General features: G+C 39.1%; 1 protein-coding gene and 3 long non-coding RNA genes across 6 annotated transcripts; 3 read left to right on the forward strand and 1 right to left on the reverse strand.

Annotated features, from left to right (window-relative positions):
- Window positions 1-1278: 1278 nt before the first annotated feature.
- Window positions 1279-3734, reverse strand: LOC116932943. 2 transcript variants are annotated; one of them, XM_045174927.1, is made up of 4 exons: window positions 3576-3734; window positions 3289-3508; window positions 2134-2505; window positions 1279-2068 (listed from the first exon to the last, which is right to left on the reverse strand). In XM_045174927.1, the coding sequence occupies exons 3-4, from the start codon at window positions 2344-2346 to the stop codon at window positions 1280-1282; spliced, it is 1002 nt and encodes a 333-aa protein (XP_045030862.1). In that variant the 5' UTR covers window positions 2347-2505; window positions 3289-3508; window positions 3576-3734; the 3' UTR covers window position 1279. The 2 variants fall into 2 exon arrangements, with proteins under 2 accessions (XP_045030862.1, XP_045030863.1); XM_045174928.1 differs by having other exon boundaries at window positions 3696-3719.
- LOC123473699 lies at window positions 3508-4811 on the forward strand. 2 transcript variants are annotated; one of them, XR_006647935.1, is made up of 4 exons: window positions 3508-4070; window positions 4160-4403; window positions 4465-4581; window positions 4642-4811. It is a non-coding gene; the product is annotated as an uncharacterized LOC123473699 (long non-coding RNA). The 2 variants fall into 2 exon arrangements; XR_006647934.1 differs by having other exon boundaries at window positions 4465-4811.
- A 3389-nt stretch (window positions 4812-8200) lies between these two features.
- LOC123473995 lies at window positions 8201-8618 on the forward strand. The gene is made up of 2 exons (XR_006648608.1): window positions 8201-8260; window positions 8351-8618. It is a non-coding gene; the product is annotated as an uncharacterized LOC123473995 (long non-coding RNA).
- Window positions 8619-10447: 1829 nt separating this feature from the next.
- LOC116925051 lies at window positions 10448-12254 on the forward strand. Its single transcript, XR_004395308.2, has 3 exons — window positions 10448-11353; window positions 11417-11560; window positions 11621-12254. It is a non-coding gene; the product is annotated as an uncharacterized LOC116925051 (long non-coding RNA).
- The last annotated feature ends 10046 nt before the right edge of the window (window positions 12255-22300 follow it).

Below are 22300 nucleotides of genomic sequence, written 5' to 3' on the forward strand. Positions count from 1 at the left end.
GCAGCTTCCCCACCGCAGTAATATTGAAAATATTCTAAGTTCCCTTTTGCCGAAGGCAACTAGCGCGTTCTCTACTCCCCCTATTCCATTTTTATTTCCCTCCGCTTCTTCCCCCCATTCACAATTTTCCCCTGCACTGGACTTAGGGGAAAAAAACGAGATATACGCATGACCTTCCGCGGCAGAAAAATTTTACGCATTAAAATTTTGAGACGTTTCTTTCTCGTCAGCATTTCCACACGATTGAATATTTTCCAATTCTTTCTCTTTGATAATTAAGCTCACATTCCCTCTTTCCAACGATATGAATTTGTTCCAAAAATATAGTATCCTTCTTCTATAAAAAACTGTTATATTACGACATCCCCTATTTTTCTATTATTTTGCCGTGGCGTAGCCAAAAAAAAGCCGACGGGAAATCGTTGACCTTTCAAAAGCCGTCCGAATTATTTTTGTTTCTCTCTTTTACTTTTACTTTTACTTTCCATTATTTCTTTTTCATATTTGATTATCTTAGCTTAGTAAACCCACATGATGCCTTAGACTAAATTGGCCAGTATACTGTTCATTTTATTTTTGTTGTGTCATTTACCCTCTATTTTCACATGTAGAAATGTCCTCGTTACCATTCCTACTGCTGCTATGCTTTTACGGGTTACACCTGCAGGCATTTGAGACAACTGTGTGCGATTGTTCTGAACCGAAGAATATGAGAATTATTCAATTTTCCGATTCAAACTGCAAACCAGAAACAAACAATACCGATACCGTGCAAGTGAAATATACCGTATACAGTGATGAACAAGCCGCGGTAAAATTTCCGGGTTTTATTTGCACCCAGCGGATAAACATTCGCCGTATTACAAAGACCTTTTTCGGCCAATTAGTGATCGTGCCGGACAAAATTGCTATTGATACGACGCCATCAGAGTGCTACGACATGATAAACAATAGACCTCTTGCAGACTGCGGACATGGTGTAAAAGGGAGGTGTACCAACTCTTCAGTTAAGAAGGGTATCTCAGCTGAAGCCTCTTCGTGGTACAAGGTTATCTATCGTCAGAGACGCCTGGTGGCCGATCTTGAACTAAATGAAAAACCCAATTGAAAAATATTCTAAGTCCAAAACAGTGGATCCATCCCTATCGGCATTCGCTACGGCCCATGGCAATAAGATGGCATTTCAAAATTAATGTTATTATCTTTCTTGTTTGGAAAAAAAAATATTTCAAGTACTGTATGATCACACTCAATATTTAAAAAGAAATTAAAAGATAGTTTAAGTATTACTTTGTATTAAATTTCTTGTATGGGCATTTTTGGCCAGTTTGAAACTCGCCTGGACTGTTGTTTGTTCTTTGGACAATAAAACATCTTTCAAACGTTTAGATTCAAAATAATATCTCACTTTTACATACTCCATTATTAAAGTTCCCATATTACAATGGCGATGAGTACCACAAAAAAGGGGCAGTACATTGGTTAATTTAACTTTTGCTATACACTCTTGGAATGTATCAGTGATAAAAATATGATTAAGTGACTTAAAGTGGTTTGAGACAACTTTTTCAATTGCGCACAAAGTTTGGTACATTGAGAGGGTGACAAACACCAGTCCACCTTTGGTTCGAGCTCTCGTGTATGCATCTGCGTCAAAATCACTTGGTAGATCTGCTTCTTTGGTAATTACGGTCTGTCTGCATGCCTCACACTCGAAAAGGTTTTCTCTCGTTTTCACCATGTAACCTGCTACATCGTATATGAGAAAGTTACCGATTCTATCTTCTTTGGACAAGGACAACTCGTTCACGTAACGCTTTCCCAGCTCTTCCATTAAATCATCTTTCATTGCTACCCTTAAATCAGCAGCAGCCTTAGCATTGTCACGGAATTTTTTAATGAGACACTCCTTAAAATCGACGAGCACCCTAATATGGTCATCATTTTCTACATTTGCGTTCCGCAATAGTATCTTCGCGGGTGTGTACAATGACATCATCCTGATAATATGTAGAAAACTTGTAGCCGTTGGATGTGTATCGACTGAACATATGCGCCCAAAAGTCATCTATAGGCAAAAAAGGATAGTTCATTAAACGATTATTTGCATTTTTTTTTTTTACAAATATATACCTCTAAGGCGTCTTGGTTCCATTTTGCTGTCAGTACGAAATGGTATTTCTCTAAAGGGTTTTTTGGATTCAATAACTCTTCTGTCAAGTCAATGGTGCTACGGATAGACAAGCGCCAGCCATCTAGAGTCGTATCTGACGCAAATGCGGCCATTATTGGACGTTTTCCAGGATTGCGATGGCACTCCTCAGTTAACTCTATTATTTTTAGCATGTCTTCGAGTACAGATTTTTTTCCCCTTTGTTAGCTTTCCCTCCATTTCGACTAAATTATTCCAGTTGTTCCCATTAATTGACTCACCCTTGTGTCGTCCATTCAAAATGTCAAATGTGTCATTAATAAGCTTTGTAAGCTTTTCTGTAGCTTCCGATCCTAATAAAATAATGAGTTAGATTTAGAAATTTGGAAGATTTAATAAGATACAGTGCCGGTCCAGTTATAGAACCGGCCTGTGCGCGGTTCTATAACTGAATGGTTCTATAACCAAGCACCCGATCTTAGTGCCACCTATCGTCGGTTCTTTCATCCCTCAAACTTTGACGGTCTTATAATGTAAGGGCACATAGCAGAGTGGTAATGCTGTTTGCTATGGATCTAGAGTCCCGTGTTCTAACCGCTGCTATGACTAACTTAAAAAGGGTTTTAATATATGTGTAATATAGTCTATGGCTATGAATGGTGAGATAATAGTGTATCTTCATTGGTAGGGGACCATCCACAGAGGAAGTGGTTTGATGAACTAGAAGAACTGTTTTCATAACAGAAGGAAAAAGAAATTAGAGTTGGTAGAAGGACTGGAATGGAACAAGGTGCTAGACGATAAGAATGAATAAAGGAAGCTTTTGCATTCTATTGTATTTGGTATGAATAACTTTACCGCCTATTATTATTGTATTTGGTATGAATAACTTTAACGCCTATTATTATTAGTTGGGTCATTGAACCGATGTACAACATTGCCTAAAAAGATAAAAACCATTACAGTAATATTTTTTGCATGTTTTAAAAGGCAAAACCCATTCATTCCCGCCATAGAAAATCGATATAGTTCATAATACAGCCAACGGTGGCGCTGAAACACGGCAAAGAAAAATCGGTTCGATAACCGAGCCGGTTCCATAGCTAGGCGGTTCTATAACTGGACCGGCACTGTACCATTGAATAAATGCGCTGTTTTTTTGTCTTCTCTTAAAAATTTTAAAGCCATGGCCATATGTTTGGAGTACAGCTGTGTGGCCAAGCTTACCGTCATTCTCTGCCAGGTTGATGGCCAAATGTGAGCAAGTTTTAACTTGGGAACCAATTTCAAACCAAGCAACCTTTGATGCTCAAATACTCTCTGATAGAACATGTGGTAGACAGTGTGCCCGGCAAACTGAGAAACATAAAAAGGAAAGTATTAGTCTCCATTTGCTTAAGTATACTTTAAGCACATTTACAACCTGAGCAATTTTGTGATGGAGAAAATGATTTCTAGTGCATTTTATAAGGTGTGGGACATCAATGAACCAATCAACCATCAATGAACCAATACAACCATCGACGAAGCACAATTTATTCACCATTTTTGGAAAGACGCTATCAAGGCGTCAACCAAACGACGCCATTAATGTGTTCAAACTTTCAGTGCGACTAATGGAAAACCCGTTGACGACTGATCCGAATGTAACATTTGCTCACAAGCTCAAGAGATGGCGTTTACTATAGATAACCTAGCAATGCCTACTGGTACCACAAAGAGGCTTCACAAGAGATACCCTTCTTAACTGAAGAGTTGGTACACCTCCCTTTTACACCATGCTGCGGATAGCAGGATTGCTGTAGTCCGGTAATGTTGCTATCCGCCATCTTAGAAAAACTCCATCCTTTTATAACACAGTGTCTTATGGGATTATTGTTTAAAGTTTTATTTTTTCAAAAGTGATTAGTGTTAGAAGGTAAGAAACTAGAATATTTAGGCTAAATTTATAATACAAATTTTTTACCTTAAGTGTTCATAAAGTATTTTCAATTTAATGTTTTGTAGAGTTGCATCAAAGATGTCAAACTATTACAAGAAGTGCATCGTCGAAGGGTGCCCAAACAACAGAGTTGGAGAAAAGTTAGTGGGGGTAGTAAATTTGTTAAGATTCCTGCCTGGCCTGACAAACGCTTCTTACATGACTCAAATATTATTGAGGAAAGAAGAGCGCTTTGGCTATCCAGGTTAAACATTAAAAACTTTAACATCAAAACCAAATACTTAGTGTGTAGTATTCATTTCGTGTTTGGTAAGTAAAAAGTTTTTACCTGCACTACTAACCTTTCCTGACGTTCCAAATTCTCTTACAGGAAAACCATGCTACTACATGAATAAGCACCATCCAGATTGGGCTCCTTCATTATCATTGAATCAAGCTAGCTGCAGCACCCGTTCTGAAAGAAACTTTTTGTTCAGCTACAATAGAGGTGTTAATTCTTCAAAGTTTATTTTATATATTTCTCTTTTGATTGAACTATTTTATGCAGTTTTTCATTCCTCGAAGACTTAGAACTCAACATCATCCACTAAAGCAAATCTATATTTTATATATTAATAAATATATTAGAAATCTATATGTTACATCCTGTAATAATAATAATATACATTAGTGATTGTTTAAATGAAACTTAAGATAAATAAAATCCTTACCGATTTTGTTATTCTTGATACCACTCCAAATAATAACAGACGAACTCAACAAAACATTAAATTAAAAATACTTTTAAAAAACTTAAGGTAATAAATTTGTATTCAAAATGTAACCTAAATATTCTAGTTTCTTACCTTGTGTCTAGTTTTCTTCTAACACTAAATCACTTTTGAAAAAATTAAACTATAAACAATAACCCCATAAGAGGCTGTGTTGTAAAACAGTGGAATTTTCCTAAGATGGTGGTTAGCAACATTGCCGGACTACAGCAATCCTGCTATCCGCAGTCTGCAAGAGGGTCAATCCACGCCGATCCGTCAGATCTTGGGCGCGGGTAAGTCACGGATTTTGTTTAAATTTGGACAGTGGATTCATATAGTTATGAAACACTGATTTTCAAAATTTTATTGTATTTTTCCCAGTAGTTTCTAAGTTATCGCCAAATGAAAAACGTTTTTTTTCATTTTGCCGTAGAGCATTTTTTACCGGTGTTTTTTTATTTTTCAATTTTTGTCCCTATTATTTTATTTTTTGAGAAATTTAAATACAAGTTTCTTATCCAGTTTTTCACTAGCTTTCGTTTGGTTACATTTATTTTAGTTAAAAATTAGTTCTAAGTATAGTAATTTAACTTTTAAATTTGTAAACCCTTCCTTATTCAAAAATCGGTAGCCAAAATCTGCGACTTCATAGAGTAGCGGTTTTTTTTTAAATTATTCATTAAATATCAATTAACCATATGTATTAAATTCAAAGGACTTAAATTTATACTTTGGCCGAAACAAATCGGCAAAGTTCATGAATATTTTGGATTTTCAACTTCATTTTATGCCTAACGGGCTTTCATGTATAGTCAGAAAGGGTTAATGTAAAGGGTAAAGGGTAATGTAAAGGGGAAAGGCCACCTATGTTCCGCTAAGCCAACCCTTTCTGACTTTACATGAAAGCCCGTTAGGCATAAAATGAAGTTGAAAATCCAAAATATTCATGAACTTTGCCGATTTGTTTCAGCCAAAGTATAAATTTAAGTCCTTTGAATTTAATACATATGGTTAATTGATATTTAATGAATAATTTTAAAAAAAACCGCTACTCTATGAAGTCGCAGATTTTGGCTACCGATTTTTGAATAAGGAAGGGTTTACAAATTTAAAAGTTAAATTACTATACTTAGAACTAATTTTTAACTAAAATAAATGTAACCAAACGAAAGCTAGTGAAAAACTGGATAAGAAACTTGTATTTAAATTTCTCAAAAAATAAAATAATAGGGACAAAAATTGAAAAATAAAAAAACACCGGTAAAAAATGCTCTACGGCAAAATGAAAAAAAACGTTTTTCATTTGGCGATAACTCAGAAAATACTGGGAAAAATACAATAAAATTTTGAAAATCAGTGTTTCATAACTATATGAATCCACTGTCCAAATTTAAACAAAATCCGTGACTTACCCGCGCCCGAGATCTGACGGATCGGCGTGGATTGACCCAAGAGGTCTATAAAAGGTGTGGTGAACATCATATGACTTTTTCGGACAACAAATATGTTTTTGGACGTTATCCGGAAATTGTCGGATACTGGTTACAAACAATCGATTCGGAAATTCTGAATTGTGTGCTCGAACAAGTTCAGCTTTGTCAACAAATGGAAGATGAAGATTTTTCGACACCTATCGGCAAAGCTTCCGCAAAATCCGGTAACTTATCACACAATCACCTGACACTTGTTTGGGACAAAACGTACACGCAAAAATCTCAACACACGTTGCGAATTGTTGAATCTGGAACCGGCACACTAATGAAGAAATTGGGAGATGAAAAAATATTTTCGTCTTTTGGATGATCGCCGCCAACTGGATTTTAATTTAACTCCTCAGCCGTCTTGCGTTCCAACTCAACAACACTGCTCCAACCGTACTACAGTCTTTAACATTGTCGGCTAATCAAAATTTACCCTTATAACAGCGGCCATCATGGAAAAATTTCTGCCAATCACCGTAGAAACTCCCGCGCCATGTAGCGCTGAAGATTTAGACAAAGCTGCTAATAAACAATATATTCAAGACCATGTTACCGATCGTGAAAATGAATTAGTGCGTATGATTCAAAGGTTAGAATGTAATGCCCGGAAAGTAAAACATGAAAGAGCAATTGCAGCCGCTCAGTATAACGGTTGGCTTGCCGCTTCCTATTTAAAATTACCAAAGTGCACGAAACTACAAGCTTTCGGACAATCTGCTGTTGTGATTAAGTGTAACTCCGTGAATGTCACATTTGAAACTATAATTATGTCATGTGGACCACAGCCAAAATTCAACCATTATACCATTAATCTTGATGGCTAGGAATTAGTTAAATATTCCCCATGCTATTGGACCAACGCATTTGTTAACTTCACCGATAAGCCTTACGCTTTTCGTAACAACACCTGGAAAAGAACTGACACTAACATGGTATTGCCGGAAAAAACGCTGGTACATTCCTTCCGTTACGAAGACGTAAAATTCTTCGATTATGAACATCGTACTAACCCTGCTTACAACGACAACTTATTTAACCACATGAATGTCATGGCTGATATAGTAGTCGCCATGAATGAACATCCACCGACCGAATTTTCGTTAAATCACCACCCCAGCGCATCAATAAGTGTGTTAGTGACAGCCGCTGGAGTAGTACATTATACCAGCTGGTGGGAGACCATTAAAATGTGGTCTTCATCAGCATATTCTGTATTCTCAGCCTAGTCATCTTACGTATCTGCTGCTGGTTGGGTTTCCTTAGATTCATCAAAAAATTTTGCAGCTATCCAATAGAAGAGGCTCGTTCACCAACCAACAACCGCGCCGCCGTGCATCCAGTTTGATTACGGCACGTAATCTCGCACCGCCGGGAGCGATGTAACGAAGGCCTACAAATACATTTAATTATGATACCCACATTCTTATTTTATTATGTTTACTCTCCCTTGCCATATAATTATGTCTACATTTTACTCTCTGGCATTTACTCTTCTTTTGCATATTATTCGAATATTGTAATCCGCATAGTAACCATTTGTCATAGACATCTTAGCGTTGACCCAATTGAACACCTGCTGTCTGAATCATACGTTCGACGCACATCACGCCACTAAACAAAAATCCGTGATTGGTCACACGTGCGACGCATATCACGCCATTAAATAAACGGCCGTTTGATTGGTCGCACGCTTGATGCCAATCAAGCCATTAAACAAACACCTTCTGATTGGCTATACGCGTGACATAGCGACACGTCAACGGCATCACGCCACTTTGACGAGATACGAGGTTTCATGGTGAACCCACAAATCTAAGAAAGATCAAACAACTAGCAGCTCGCTAAACGTTCAGTTGCCTTCAATAACACTATTTCGACGCCTAACTTGCCTTAGTGTTTTCTCTTACAAGTGTTTCTCCGCCTGCCTGTTTCCGTAAGTGTTGTTGCAAGTACTAACCTCTATTGTCGCATTTTATAACTATAAATGTTTCCCCTTCTGTATAATTTGTATTACAACCCCTAGATGACTGGTCGATCTGGAGTCGACCATAAGTCTCTCTGAAACTTAGAGAGGGGAGTCGGGATTTGGCCCGACGTCCGACAGGACGTTAAGAGGTGGCTTTGCTTGAAGCTGGCTAGCCTCGCGTAAGTCCTTAAAGAAGGAGCCTTGTGTAAACTGGCTACCCTTCGCGTATTCTGTTGTAAATAGTAACTTCTGTATTATTCGGTATGAATGTTTGTTGTAAGCTTTGTGCCCGAGCTTGTGCCAATAAAGAAACTGTAACAGTGTCTATCTGAGTGTATTTCCAATCGTCTTCCTTTCGTTTTTAAATTCGCCCGTATCGCTCGCGCTACTACGGTAAGATCAATTTACGTTGTCTCCATTTACACTTTGTTTCCCTTAGGTTCTCGTATTCTTATGCGTGTAGTCTCCCTCATATTTTATGGCCTAGTCTAGTAATACACCGTCGTCATTGTGGGTAAACGCCTCCGAGTTCCGTGTTAATATACATTTGTACATGTCTTAATCAGCAAAGTCATTCACTCGAGAGGGAGAATGCTTTACACTACTCACTTGTTGCGTGTACAAAGCAAAAATCGATTGCTCAAAATTTGCTGAATTTCCGCAATTTGTAAGAAATTTGCGTAGTTTTTATGTAATTTTTGCGTAATTGGCGTAATTTTTGGGTAGTTTGCGTAATTTTTTGTCATTACTTTCATATGTTTGGCCTATTCTAAGCCAATTCCGATTTTCTAGTTATAAAATGTGTTTAATTGATTATTCTAAAACGTCGTAAATATATTGCTTTGTGTATTGCTTTTAATTCCGCACCGTTACATCCGACAATTTTACAGTAGGGCAGACCAGACCCATATTTGACATTGTACCAGGTTAGACAGTGGCTTTAAAAATAGTAGTTTTGGTAGTGTCACTAGAACCATTAAACACGATAAGAAAAATGTATCAGGAAAGTTGAAAAAAATCTAGGTGACCATTCATGGCTTTCATCCCTGTAACTTTTTTTGTCTGCAGTGTACCCCGCCTCCCTCCCCAGCTGAAATTTAACATTGATAGGATTAGGGGAAACCGAGCCTATGTTGGACACTTCTGGTTTTTCCCTTGTATCTCCTATCCCCCTAAAGCAATAACATTTTATCTTTTACAAATTATTTTTTGTTTTATTCTTCGCCTCCTGTAATTTTTTCACTGTTTTATAAAGATAAATTATAAAGTTACAGAGATTTGAATTTTTCGGTCTTTCTTGTCCTACCATGGGTTAACTTGGAAAAGCGCATGTTCAAGGTTGGAAGGGGTATTTACGGGTGGATAGGATGGAACAAAACTTTTCTTTTTAATTTTCAGATATGAAGATTAGGGCAATAATACCACAAACAAAATTTGGTAAATGTAACTTTAAAAAAAAAGTAATTGTCTTAAACGGAAAAGAAATTCAATTTAAGATAAGGACAAGATAGAGGGGGTGGAACTAAATGAATCGATAACTAATAATTCATATTTATCGCCTCTTTTCCATAATTTTTTGCAATGGAAAGTAAATTAATGACCATATAGTTTGTTTTCAGGTTGTAAAAAGTTATAGGCTCCTCCCCCTCTAAGCCACTTTCTTGTCCAACTTTACCCCAAAAATTGTCCAAAGTGACCCCAAAATCCACACCCTGTCCCAAAATTAAATTGTGACCTAACCTTACAACCTAAAATTTGTTTTTTAGTGTTATGTTGTAGGCAAATGAATTGTCTACATAACAGAGCCATCCATTTTCTTTTTACTTTAATATCTTGGACACTACGCTAAATTCAATGGAGAAAAAATTTAAACATTTTTATCCCATTTTTTATTGTTTTCAATAACTGAAGAAATAACCATAGGATATAAATGAAACTATACATAATTGAAGTTTACACTAGTTCTAATCACATCTAAAAAAATTTAGATTTTTAAAATAAATTCTACTATTTTTAAAGCCACTGTCTAACCTGGTACAGTGTCCAATATGGATCCGGTCTCCCCTACTGATATTTTGGATAATTTTTTAATTTTCTTAGAAAAGGAAAAAAAAAACATACGGAAAAGTCAAGAAAATTTTTTATTACATGGAAGAATTAGGAAACATTCATGGCAGAAAGCAGTGCTAGAAGGGGTCAAATTGGGGGTTGTAATCGGGGATTACACCGAGCACCGAAATCACCGCACCGAAAACAATTAACCCGGCACCAAATCGATGAAAAAGCTCCCCGATCAACGCGGGGCCGAGTCCTTGGTATTTGGTATTTGGCGAATAGGTAGGTCTTCTCGGCAAAAAAATTGGATCCGGTGAGTAACGGTTATTGAGACTTTATGCCACTGTCTACCCGGGTTTTACGGGGGTAACACCATTCTGAAACCGGTTCCATTACCCGTTTTTTAAACCCGGTTATCCCCGATTTCCTACCCGATTACCCGGTTTTACCCACGTAATTAAGCCATGTGCTTTCAATTTCCGCCACTAGATGGCATTAATCGATCAGGAAACCCACTTTTTGGCTACCCTCCCTTTTTTTTAGTTGACGCCCTCCAAGCCGCTATTTTTCACAACCTATTCTCAGTTAGCGACGCTAACCACTGCTGCCGCGGCAACATGTACTAACTAGGTACTAACTAGGTCGTACGTGTATCACGGTACCCTATGCTTATACACTGTGTACGGAATACCACCTTCGTTTGTTTGTTTTTTTCGTGCTCAGAATTGTTTCTTTCCGTCGTCTGCCATATTCGGAATTTTGACGGTATTAATTTCAAATTTTTTGGTGTGGATTTAATTCTTTTAATGGAAGAAGAAAGAAGAAAACTCTACAATCCTAGAAAAAGGGAAAAATATCGTAAAAGTCAAAAGTGCAAAAAAAACATTCGGACAGAGCCAGATTCCGACGAGTCTAGTGAAATGGAAAAAAAAGGATTGAAACAAAAAAATTCACCACTGAGAAAGCTGAAAAATAAGATGAAGTGCAAAGAAAGCACGAAAAACGGTAATTTAAGTTGTTCATTATAATTCTACAAACTTTGCTGTACTGTTGCTTTACTGTTCCTAGTTACAACACTACACTTCGTTGACGAGGATAACATAGCAATTGAAGTCCTAACGGAAAGACTTGAAATGGTGACAGACAATCAAAGTAATTTTAGCCTTTCAAGAGAAGCAGACCCAATGCCAAATCAAAATTACATTTATTCAAGTAAATTAGCTTTTTTTTGTAATTGCCTTCTCCACTGAAGTTTCGAATCCTTTCATTTAGGACCTGAAGGTTTAATACAGGAATTCTACGAAACAGAAAGCCATGGATCTATGGTAGAGGAAAATAATAGACCAGAGGGAGTTACTTGCCTGTCTGAATGGCAAGTATTCAATTTCAATTTCATAAAAAAAATGGAATGAAATGAGACCAATTTATTCTGAAGCTCGCACAAGTACAGAATGTCCTGATTTAGATTGCTGCACTATTTGCTGTAGCTCTGCAAGCAACTATGCTGTTTGTTGTAGCACATGCAAAAGGGAATTGTGTGTTTCATGTGACAAAAATTTTCATTTATCACGTCCTTTTCATCAACGGACTTTTTACATAAAGGATACAGTTTCATCCCGTATGCTATTGCCTACAAACTTTGTTGACTGTGATACCCGTGAAATCACTGTTCTAAGAATGATTCACATTTTTAAGTTAAAAATAAACTTTTCTGGCGGACGATTTACGCAATATTGTATGAAGTTCAATATAGGTGGCGTCGAAAGTTTCTACACTACCTTTATCAACTCGAACAGCTGTTTTACCTACACAATTGCTTGTAACATGTATAAAATTAACGTTTCTCTATAAGTAGGTGAGTTTTACACTTTTTAATTATCAGTACAATCCATTTTAACGTTTACCCCTTGCTCTTTGGCCGTAGTTAAAACACAGAGCTTTGTCACAGGGCGTATAAACGGGTTTTGTGGTTAACAAGCTTCACTTTAACCACTCTAACGACATTGTCAGCGGCACTGGGCATTATTTCTATCACTCTGCCTAATGGCCACTGCCCACGTAAGGTATTTGATTCAATAACAAGCACTATATCCCCTACGGGCGATTTTCGGCCCACTTTCTTCTTTCAGTCAGATGAGGAACGTATTCACGTAGCCATCGATTCCAAAAATGTTGTGTTGCAAGTACTACCCTCTATTGTCGCATTTTATAACTATAAATGTTTCCCCTTCTGTATAATTTGTATTACCACCCCTAGATGACTGGTCGATCTGGAGTCGACCATAAGTCTCTCTGAAACTTAGAGAGGGGAGTCGGGATTCGGCCCGACGTCCGACAGGACGTTAAGAGGTGGCTTTGCTTAAAGCTGGCTAGCCTCGCGTAAGTCCTTAAAGAAGGAACCTTGTGTAAACTGGCTACCCTTCGCGTATTCTGTTGTAAATAGTAACTTCTGTATTATTTGGTATGAATGTTTGTTGTAAGCTTTGTGCCCGAGCTTGTGCCAATAAAGAAACTGTAACATTTGGTGTCAGAAGAGGGATGAAGACCATCGAACGGCTTTTCAAAAGTCGTCTTCATCGGACCCATTTGCCTTCCTCGTGTGGAAGTAGAACGCTTGTGTACGCCGCCATTTTGGATGTCCTTCCCCATGCGAGCTGTCAGACGCGTATCACAACACGCCGTGGGTTCTTTGTACGTATGGGCGGACGTAGGCAGCCAACAATTACACCGAGATGCCGGCTGTAAGGATCGAGAATTTGCTGCCTTCATTCGTGAAGTGGATGAATCCAAAGAGGATCGAGTTACGCGATTGGTCCTGCCAATTCCACAAGCGAATACCCTCCTTCATCACTCTCGGGTTCTTCACCTAACCGCCCTGGAAACTTGAAAAGATAATAATGAGGGAGCTTTTGGCCACAAAGGAACGCTGCGAGGTCAACTGGCCATCATTACGTTTATTCTCTTTCCTAATTTTCTTCATGGTCTGATTTTGAAGTTTCCATATTGTGTGTTTTGCATCACTCGTGAAACTTCAAGTCAGGAAGGGCCGATTGTTGCAAGTACTACCCTCTATTGTCGCATTTTATAACTATTAATGTTTCCCCTTCTGTATAATTTGTATTACAACCCCTAGATGACTGGTCGATCTGGAGTCGACCATAAGTCTCTCTGAAACTTAGAGAGGGGAATCGGGATTTGGCCCGACGTCCGACAGGACGTTAAGAGGTGGCTTTGCTTGAAGCTGGCTAGCCTCGCGTAAGTCCTTAAAGAAGGAGCCTTGTGTAAACTGGCTACCCTTCGCGTATTCTGTTGTAAATAGTAACTTCTGTATTATTTGGTATGAATGTTTGTTGTAAGCTTTGTGCCCGAGCTTGTGCCAATAAAGAAACTGTAACAGTTGAATGATGGCCTGGCTTTGCAGGAATTGCTTTGCAGTTACGTCTACGTTTTTCTTCATCTGATAACTTTAGCTGTGTGTATGGACGTGCCCCACCATGTAGAAAGTGATTCGGTGTGAGGGGATCAGGATCGTCAGAATCCATGCTGAGATGAGTCAGTGGTCTTGAATTGAGCAAGGCGGCTACCTCGGCAACGACGGTTCTTAAGACACGATCAGTGACGAGGCGAGTCCCAATACTGATTTTCATCACACGTTTGCACGATTGAACCAGTCTTTCTCATACTCCCCCGAAATGGGGCCCATCCGGAGGAGAAAAATGCCATTTCATCTGCTGACAAGACATTATGGTCTGGAGTTCGTTGTGTCTTTCGATGAGCTCTTTCAGAGCCTGGCGAAGTTCCTGCTCTGCTGCAACAAAGTTTGTTCCGTTGTCGCTGTAAATTACCTCCGGTTTTCCACGTACACTGACAAAACGAGTGAAGCAGAGCAAGAATTCTTCCAGACTGAGTCCATCTGAAGTTTCTAGATGAACAGCCCTGGTTGTTAGACACGTGAAAAGACTGATCCATCGCTTTTCGTGCCTTACACCTCTTCCACCAACACGTACAGTAAGAGGACCGAAGTAATCGATCCCCGTGAAGGCAAAAGCAGGGCGATACGGGGTAAGTCGATGTACTGGAAGCGATGCCATAAGGGGCGGCATTGGCTTCGATGATCGGCGTTTACAAGGCCAGCAATTATTCACGACTGATTTGATGACTTTCCGCCCAGAAAGTATCCAGTAACGTGAACGTATACTTGCTAACAATGTCTCAGCTTTCATATGCAAATTTTTCACGTGATGATCCCACACTATCCGTTGAGTCAACAACTGATCTCCTGGTAGCGGAATGGGATGTTTTGCTGAGTAGTCTACCGGGGCGTGGTGGATACGTCCGCCTACTCGTAACTGTCCGACGTCGTCTAAAAATGGCTTGAAAGGGCGAAGTTTAGATGTCAGCGGTAGTTCCAGGTTTTTTCTCAGGGCATAGATTTCTTCCTTGAAAGCTAACGCTTGAGCACGTTTGACGCAAATCACTAACGAGGTTGACATTTCTAACACCGTTAACTCTCCGACTGTCAGTTTGTCCCCACGTTTTCTGGATTGTGTATTTCTCACGAATCTCAAACACCAGGCTAGAACTCTCTGAATTCTAAGCAAACTCGGACAGTTTTTTACGCATTGGTCTACGGGAGGATTCTCATCTTCTGTTTTTATTGCCAAGATGCGAATCACATTCACGTCACTCTCTTCCGGCTCAGCAATGTCAACCCAATTGTTCCATTCAGATGGATCGAGTTGCAAGAACTGCGGTCCTTGATGAAAGTGGAACAACTCGTTTACGTTCTGTGGTCAATACCCCGACTACACAGGTCAGCAGGATTTTCGACTCCAGCTACATAACGCCACTGCCGACGATTGGTGTTTCTGAGGATTTGGTCAACACGATTGTTCACGAAAACTTCGAATTTGCACGTTCGTGAGTAAATCCAACGTAACACTGTTTGCGAGTCGGTGTGAAAGGTAACGTCTTGTACGTCTGTTGTGATTATAATTTCTACAATTAGAAATAAGAACACATTTCCAATAATTTATTAACTTATAAACATGTATGTACCTCCACACAGAACAGAAAATATTTGTTCGACTTAAAGCTATCAAAAACCTGGTAACAAGTCGGATGACTATCTCCTGTCAGGTATCACAAGGAAGAAGAAGGCTAGCTAGAGTTCTAGCAGACGAAGTGAGGGAGACATTTGGTGAAAGGAAGGGAGTGGGTTTAAGCAACTCAAAATCTGGTTTGGCAACGCGCATTTGGGTTGTATAGAGAAAAAACACAACACGTCCCTCAAGACAAATGCGCAAGAAATTGATAATAATAAAAAAATAAACGCGAAATAGAAATGAAATACTACACGTCCCTAAAGTCGAGAGCTCTATTCTGGTAGCTCACAAATGTTCAATCTTCCATGCAATTTTTCAAATCTTGGAGCAGCCAACGCCTTGGTAAATATATCCGCCAGTTGATTTTCGCTTTCGATGTAGGAGATGTCAACCTTCTTTTGTTCTTGCGCCTCCCGCACAAAGAAGAAACGCACGTCAATGTGCTTTGTTCGCTGATGGAACACAGGATCGTGAATGAGGGCGATGGCGCCCTGGTTGTCGCATCTTAGTGGAATGGCTGAGATGCGAGCTCCTAATTCAGAGTGAAAGCGCTTGAGCCATATGGCTTCTTTCGCCCCTTCCGCCGCAGAGATGAATTCCGATTCCATGGTTGATAGAGCGACGCATGACTGGCGGCGGCTGAACCATGAAACTGGACCGTTGTGTAGTGTGAATACGGCTCCGGATGTTGATCTCCTATTTCCCAGGTCTCCAGCGTAATCCGCGTCGCAGTAGCCGTACAATTCGTCGTCGCCACCTCCAAATAGGAGGCCGAAGTTTAAGGTTTTGCGTAGATAAGCGAGGATGCGCTTGAGAGCTTTCCAGTGTTCTTGTCCTGGGCTTTGCGAGTATCTCGAGACTTGGCCAACGGCGTAGGCGATGTCTGGTCGTGTCAAGTGGTTGAGGTGCATCACCGAGCCAATGCATTCCATGAAGGGTATGTTGGCCATTTCTTTCTTCTCCTCTTCATTTTGTGGGCACATCTGTGGCGTGAGCTTGGCGCATGGATCAGCTGGAACAGAGAGAGTGGAACAGTTGCTCATATTGAATCTCTCGAGTACAGTCTTGACGTAGTCTGGCTGTGAGAGATGAATTGTGCGTTGGATTCTGTTGCGGTTGATGTCGATTCCGATGAATCGATCGGGTGGAATAAAAAGAACGTCAAATTCCTTGCCAAGAAATTCCATCATCTCATGAGGACTGCCTTGGTGCTGCTGAGAATGAGTCCGTCGTCTACGTAAAGGATGAAAATAGTTATTTCTTCATCCGCCTTCCCTTTACGAAGATGACGATAATACACGCATGGGTCAGCTATGCTTCTTGTTAGTCCAAAAAGGATTAGGAATTCGTTGAATTTGATGTTCCATACTCTGGAAGCCTGTTTCAGACCATAGAGGCTTTTGATGAGACGGCAGACTTCTCCTTCTCTTCCTGGAACGATGAAGCCCTCGGGTTGTTGCATGTAGCCCGGGTAGGAAACAATACTGACCATTCTTAAGCCGATGTTGATTTTAGGTCGGTTCCCATCGGAAATGCGTTATAAGTTACATGAGATTGGTCCATGGTTGGAAATATATTGGAATGTGGTTTTTCAAAAACCAACTCAATTCCATCCTGGACCATTCTTAGAAAGTTGAGTTTTAACGATGCATGTATCCCGCTACTAAACCAATGCCGATACAATTTCGAGCCTTTGCTGTTGTTCGATATCGACTAGCCAATAATAATCCAATGTCCGAAACCCAAATTTCAACGATGTATATATCCCAATATTTATCCAATGTCAATACAATTTCGAATTTTTGATGCTGTTCGATATCGAAATGCCAATGGTGCCCCAAAGTCAGAAATTCAAGTTTAAACGATATATATATCCATATACTAATCCAATGTTGGTACAATTTAAAAATTTTGCTTTTGTTCGATATCGAAATGCCAATAGTACCCTAAAGTCAGAAACCCAAGTTTAAACGATATATATATCCATGTACAAATCCAATGTTGGTATAATTTCAAATTGTTGCTCTTGTTCGATATTGAAATGCCAATAGTACCCCAAAGTTAGAAACCCAAGTTTAAACAATATATAAATCCATATACAAATCCAATGTTGGTACAATTTTAAATTTTTGCTCTTGTTCGATATCGAAAGGTCAATAGTATTTCAAAATCAAAAACCCAAGTTTAAATGATTTATATATCAATATACAAATCCAATGTTGGTACAATTTAAATTTTTTTGCTCTTGTTCGATATCGAAATGCCAATAGTATCCCAAAGTCAGAAACCGAAGTTTAAACGATTTATTTATCCATATACTAATCCAATGTTGGTATAATTTCAATTTTTTGCTCTTGATCGATATCGATTAGCCAATTATAAGCCAATATTGGACAAACAAGATTAAACGATCTTTATACCACGATACCAACCCAATGTGGATGCGATACGAATTTTTGTTGTTGTTTAACGATAATATTATTGGTATGTATGTATATATGTATAGTTTTGGGGTAGAAGTCGGGGAACGGTAAAACCCTGTTTGTGGAACTGGTTTTTGGAACCGGGTTTAATTTTAGCGAGGAATTTTTAACATAGCTCCTACGATGTTAGTGTTACCTAGTCTCATCATTCGATAACTGATATAGGTGCAGAATTCCATCATTGGCCGAGCATTGGCTTGCCAATAGAAAGCTTGTATTTTTGTGCATCAATCCAAGCCTATACGAACATCGGCTTAATTTTGGCGAATGCTGTTTCCTGCCCGGGTATATATCGAACAATAACATAAATTCGAAATTGTATCGACATTGGATTAGTATCGGAATATATAGATCATTTAATCTTTTTTTCGTAATTTTGGTTTAGTATTGTCAAATTGATATCGATCAACAGCAAAAATTCGAAATTGTTTCAACATTAGATTAGTATCGGGAGATAAACATCGATTTCTGACATTGGTTTACTGTTGGCTAATCAATATCGAACAAGAGCAAAAATTTGAAATTGTGCCAAAATTGGATTAGTATATGGATATATATATCGTTTAAACTTGGGTTTCTGACTTTGGGGTACTATTGGCATTTCGATATCGAACAAGAGCAAAAATTTGAAATAGTACCAACATTGGATTTGTACATGGATATATATATCGTTTAAACTTGGGTTTCTGACTTTGGGGTACTATTGGCATTTCGATATCGAACAGCATAAAAAATTCGAAATTGTATTGACATTGGATAAATATTGGGATATATAAATCGTTGAAATTTGGGTTTTGGACATTGGATTATTATTGGCTAGTCGATATCGAACAACAGCAAAGGTTCGAAATTGTATCGACATTGGTTTAGTAGCGGGATACATGTATCGTTAAAACTCGACTTTCTAAGAATGGCCCAGGATGGAATTGATTTGGTTTTGGGAAAACCACATTCCAATATTTTTCCAACCATGGACCAATCTCATGTAATTGATAACGCATTTACGATGTGAACCGACCTAAAATCAACATCGGATGAAGAAAACAGAATGGTCAGTATTGTTTCCTACCCGGGTGTGCTTTTTAAATTTGTTATTTTAATTACATTTTTTTTTGTATTTTTGAAATGTTTGGTCTAAATTAACGATTAAACATGAAAATGAAATGATTGTTGTGTAAATTAGTATCTATAATCAGTAAAAATAATAGAACTGTAACCACGTACTAAATTTAAACTAACTTTGGTTTTCACTGGGAAATTTTTTCTAAGTTTTTAACCAAATTCCGGAATTACTCCGGAAAACATATTACTTTATATGTATAGAAATAGCTAAGTGGATAAAGCGTCTGAAATATGAAGTTGATGTACAGTGGTCTAGGGTTCAAATCCGGCAAATCCGGCTAGGTTTGTCTTTACTTTATATTACGATGAATAAAGCTATTGTTTTGTTTTAGGCTACTATTTAATTTTTGATGTTGGAATGTTGAATGTTGGTCCAATGTTGTTTTGCGCCATTATTGGTTGCATATCGAAATCGCACATCGGCCTGGGTCATTTCCAACTTGAGTCGCCAAACCTTGTCCATTTCTGTTATGCCACTACTGATAAAATTATCCCGGATAAACACTGCTCGCCAATGTTCTACCAAAATACATTTATAACATTGGTTAGGTGTTCAATTTTTAACATTGATACAATGTTGTTTTTCACTGTTATTGGCTGAAGATCAGAATCGCACATCGGCCCGGGTAATTTCCAACTTGAGTCGCCAAACCTTGTCCATTTCTGTTATGCCAATATTGATAAATTAATCCCGGATCAACACTGCTTGCCGGTGTTCTACCAAAATACATGTGTAATATTGGCATAGCAGAAATGGACAAGGTTTGGCGACTCAAGTTGGAAATGACCCGGGCCGATGTGCGATTCTGATCCTGAACCAATGGCCGATTCTGTATCGGCAACAACATTGGACCTAGATAAAATTCCTACCCGGGTAGATTTCTTCGTCTAGGGTGCCGTAAAGGAAGGCAGTCTTGACGTCCAGTTGGACCATTTCTAAATCCCTCGTAGCAGCAATGGCCATGATCACGCGAAGAGAATAGTGTTTGGCTACTGGAGCGTAGGTCTCAGTGTAATCGAGCCCTGGTATTTGCGAATATCCTTTAATAACAAAGTGGGCCTTGTATCTTGGAGGCGTGTTTTTGAATCCTGGTTTGTACTTCAGGACCCATTTTCCTTGGATTGCTTTGCGGCCTGGTGGTAGCTGACATAAATTCCATGTATTATTTTGGATGAGGGACTCATACTCTTCAATAATCGCTGGAATCCAGAATTCTGAGTCGGCACAGGAAATGGCCTCAAGATAACTGCTAGGCTCTGTTGGTCGAGACTTCGTGCTTGAATTAGACGTTTTTGCAGGTATGCGAAAGAGAATTGCTAAAAAAGAATTAATAAAGGTTATAACTGATGTTTTGTTTTTGTGTCGATGGGCGTGTTTGTACCTTGTTTGGCTATTGATTGCCTATACTGGAGGTATCGATCAGAAAATTTTGGACGGCGAGCAGATTGACGGGTTCTCTCGTTGTAAACTTGACGATCTGTGTCAACGCGAGGACTTGCATTGATTGCGTTAGGAGATTCGTCATGGACGATTTCTTCGTCTATAGCTTCATTGTTGATTATCCCGTCCTCTAACATTGCATCATCAAGTGGCCTTGAAATTTCTTGAGGAATATTGATATCGGTGGAAGCTTCGTTGAGGTCGGATTCCTGAAAAACTGGCTCATCCGTTTGTGGCTCCTTCTAAGAGAAATGGAATCCTTTAGTTCAGTTTCGTTTTTGTTTATGAGTTTTAAAGAAAAGTACTCACCGATTGTTTCTTCATGTCATGGTAGACCATAGTTTCGTCCACCTTAACGTCTTTGCTAATGAGAATCTTTTTGGTAGAAGGAATGTAGATTCGAAAAGCGTTTTCAGTGATGCAGCGTCCAAGGAAGACTCCTTCTTGGCTACGTGCTTCCAGTTTTGATGATACTAATGGGTCACTTATGAACGCTCTTGAACCGAAGATTCGGATTTTTGACAAATCAGGTTTCTTGCCGTTCCAGTAGTTGTAAGGAGTGAGCTCACCAGTTCTTGAAAGAACTCTGTTTCGGATGTAGGAAGCGTATGAGACAGCTTCTGCCCAAAGAGATGAGGGTAGTTCACTGGAAATTAACATACATCGGACGATGTCCAGCAAGGTCCTGTTGGTACGTTCCGCTGTACCATTTTGTTCAGGTGTATACGGGGCACTTGTTTCGTGACGAATCCCCTTTTCTTTAAACCAAGCGTCGTTCTCGTTGTTTACGTATTCTCCTCGCCCATTATCTGTCCTGAGAGTGAGCATGTAATTTCCTGTCTCGTTGAGAAGCGTTGCATGGTAGAGTCAGATTAGTGAGGGTACTTCAGATTTTCTTTTCATGAAGTAGAGCGTTAGATGACCACTAAAATCGTCTTTAAAAGTGACATAATAGGTTGCTCCTCCCAGACTTGGGGAAGCGATGGGACCCCAGACATCGGAGTGAGTGAGTTCACCTATCCTGCCAGCTCTCTGGCGGCCTTCTTTGAGCGAGACTCTTGTAAACTTTCCTGTCTCACAACCAGAACAGAGTGATGCCGGGATTTCACAGTCACCATCGATGTTAAGACCAACGGCCAGATCTTGTCGCAGCATCTTCAGGAGCATTTGATAGCCAAAGTGGCCTAGGCGCTTATGCCATGTGATGAGTGATGCTCGGATATCGGCGCCATGTGCGCTATAGAGGGAGAGTTCAGCGTTTCTTCGTATATCTTTTCGACTCGTTTGGATATCGAGTTCGAGATCAAGATGGTAAAGGGTGTCATCTTTTCTTTCTCCGGTGAGAACCGGGGAAGATATATTCCCCTCTCATGAACGATACCTTAAATGAGAAATTTAAGTGAGCATATACGTTATAAGTGTATGTATATGTTTCGGTGGTACCTTGTTTTGCTCAAAGTGTGCTACTAATCCGTTGGCAGTTGCGGCTCCGATGGAAAACAGATTCACGCCAAGCCCTGGTATGTAGAGTACCTCCATCAGTGTGTTTGAGGTTTTTATTTGATTCATCACAATTGTGACGTTAATACTGCCTGTGCCCCTTACGTCCAGTTTACTGTTTCCTATTCCTGAATAAGAAAAAAGGATTTAAGTAAAGTCTTAAATTTTGTAAAAAAAAAATTAAAAAAAATAAAATTGTTACCAGACACAGACCAGTTACCAATTTCAATTGGTTTGAAGTCTGTAAAGAAGTTTCTCTGGTCCGACATATGTCTGGTAGCGCCTGAATCAGCAAAGAAAG

This window comes from Daphnia magna, linkage group LG6 (genome assembly GCF_020631705.1).
Source record: "Daphnia magna isolate NIES linkage group LG6, ASM2063170v1.1, whole genome shotgun sequence".
Taxonomy (NCBI): Eukaryota; Metazoa; Arthropoda; class Branchiopoda; order Diplostraca; family Daphniidae; genus Daphnia; species Daphnia magna.

Bases quoted from the DNA above. Each gene is read 5' to 3' on its own strand.
- LOC116932943 (XM_045174927.1), bottom strand. From the start codon at position 2,346: ATGCTAAAAATAATAGAGTTAACTGAGGAGTGCCATCGCAATCCTGGA. The intron at 2,069-2,133 runs GTATATATTTGT...TTTTGCCTATAG, and splicing joins GGAACCAAGACGCCTTAGAG to ATGACTTTTGGGCGCATATG.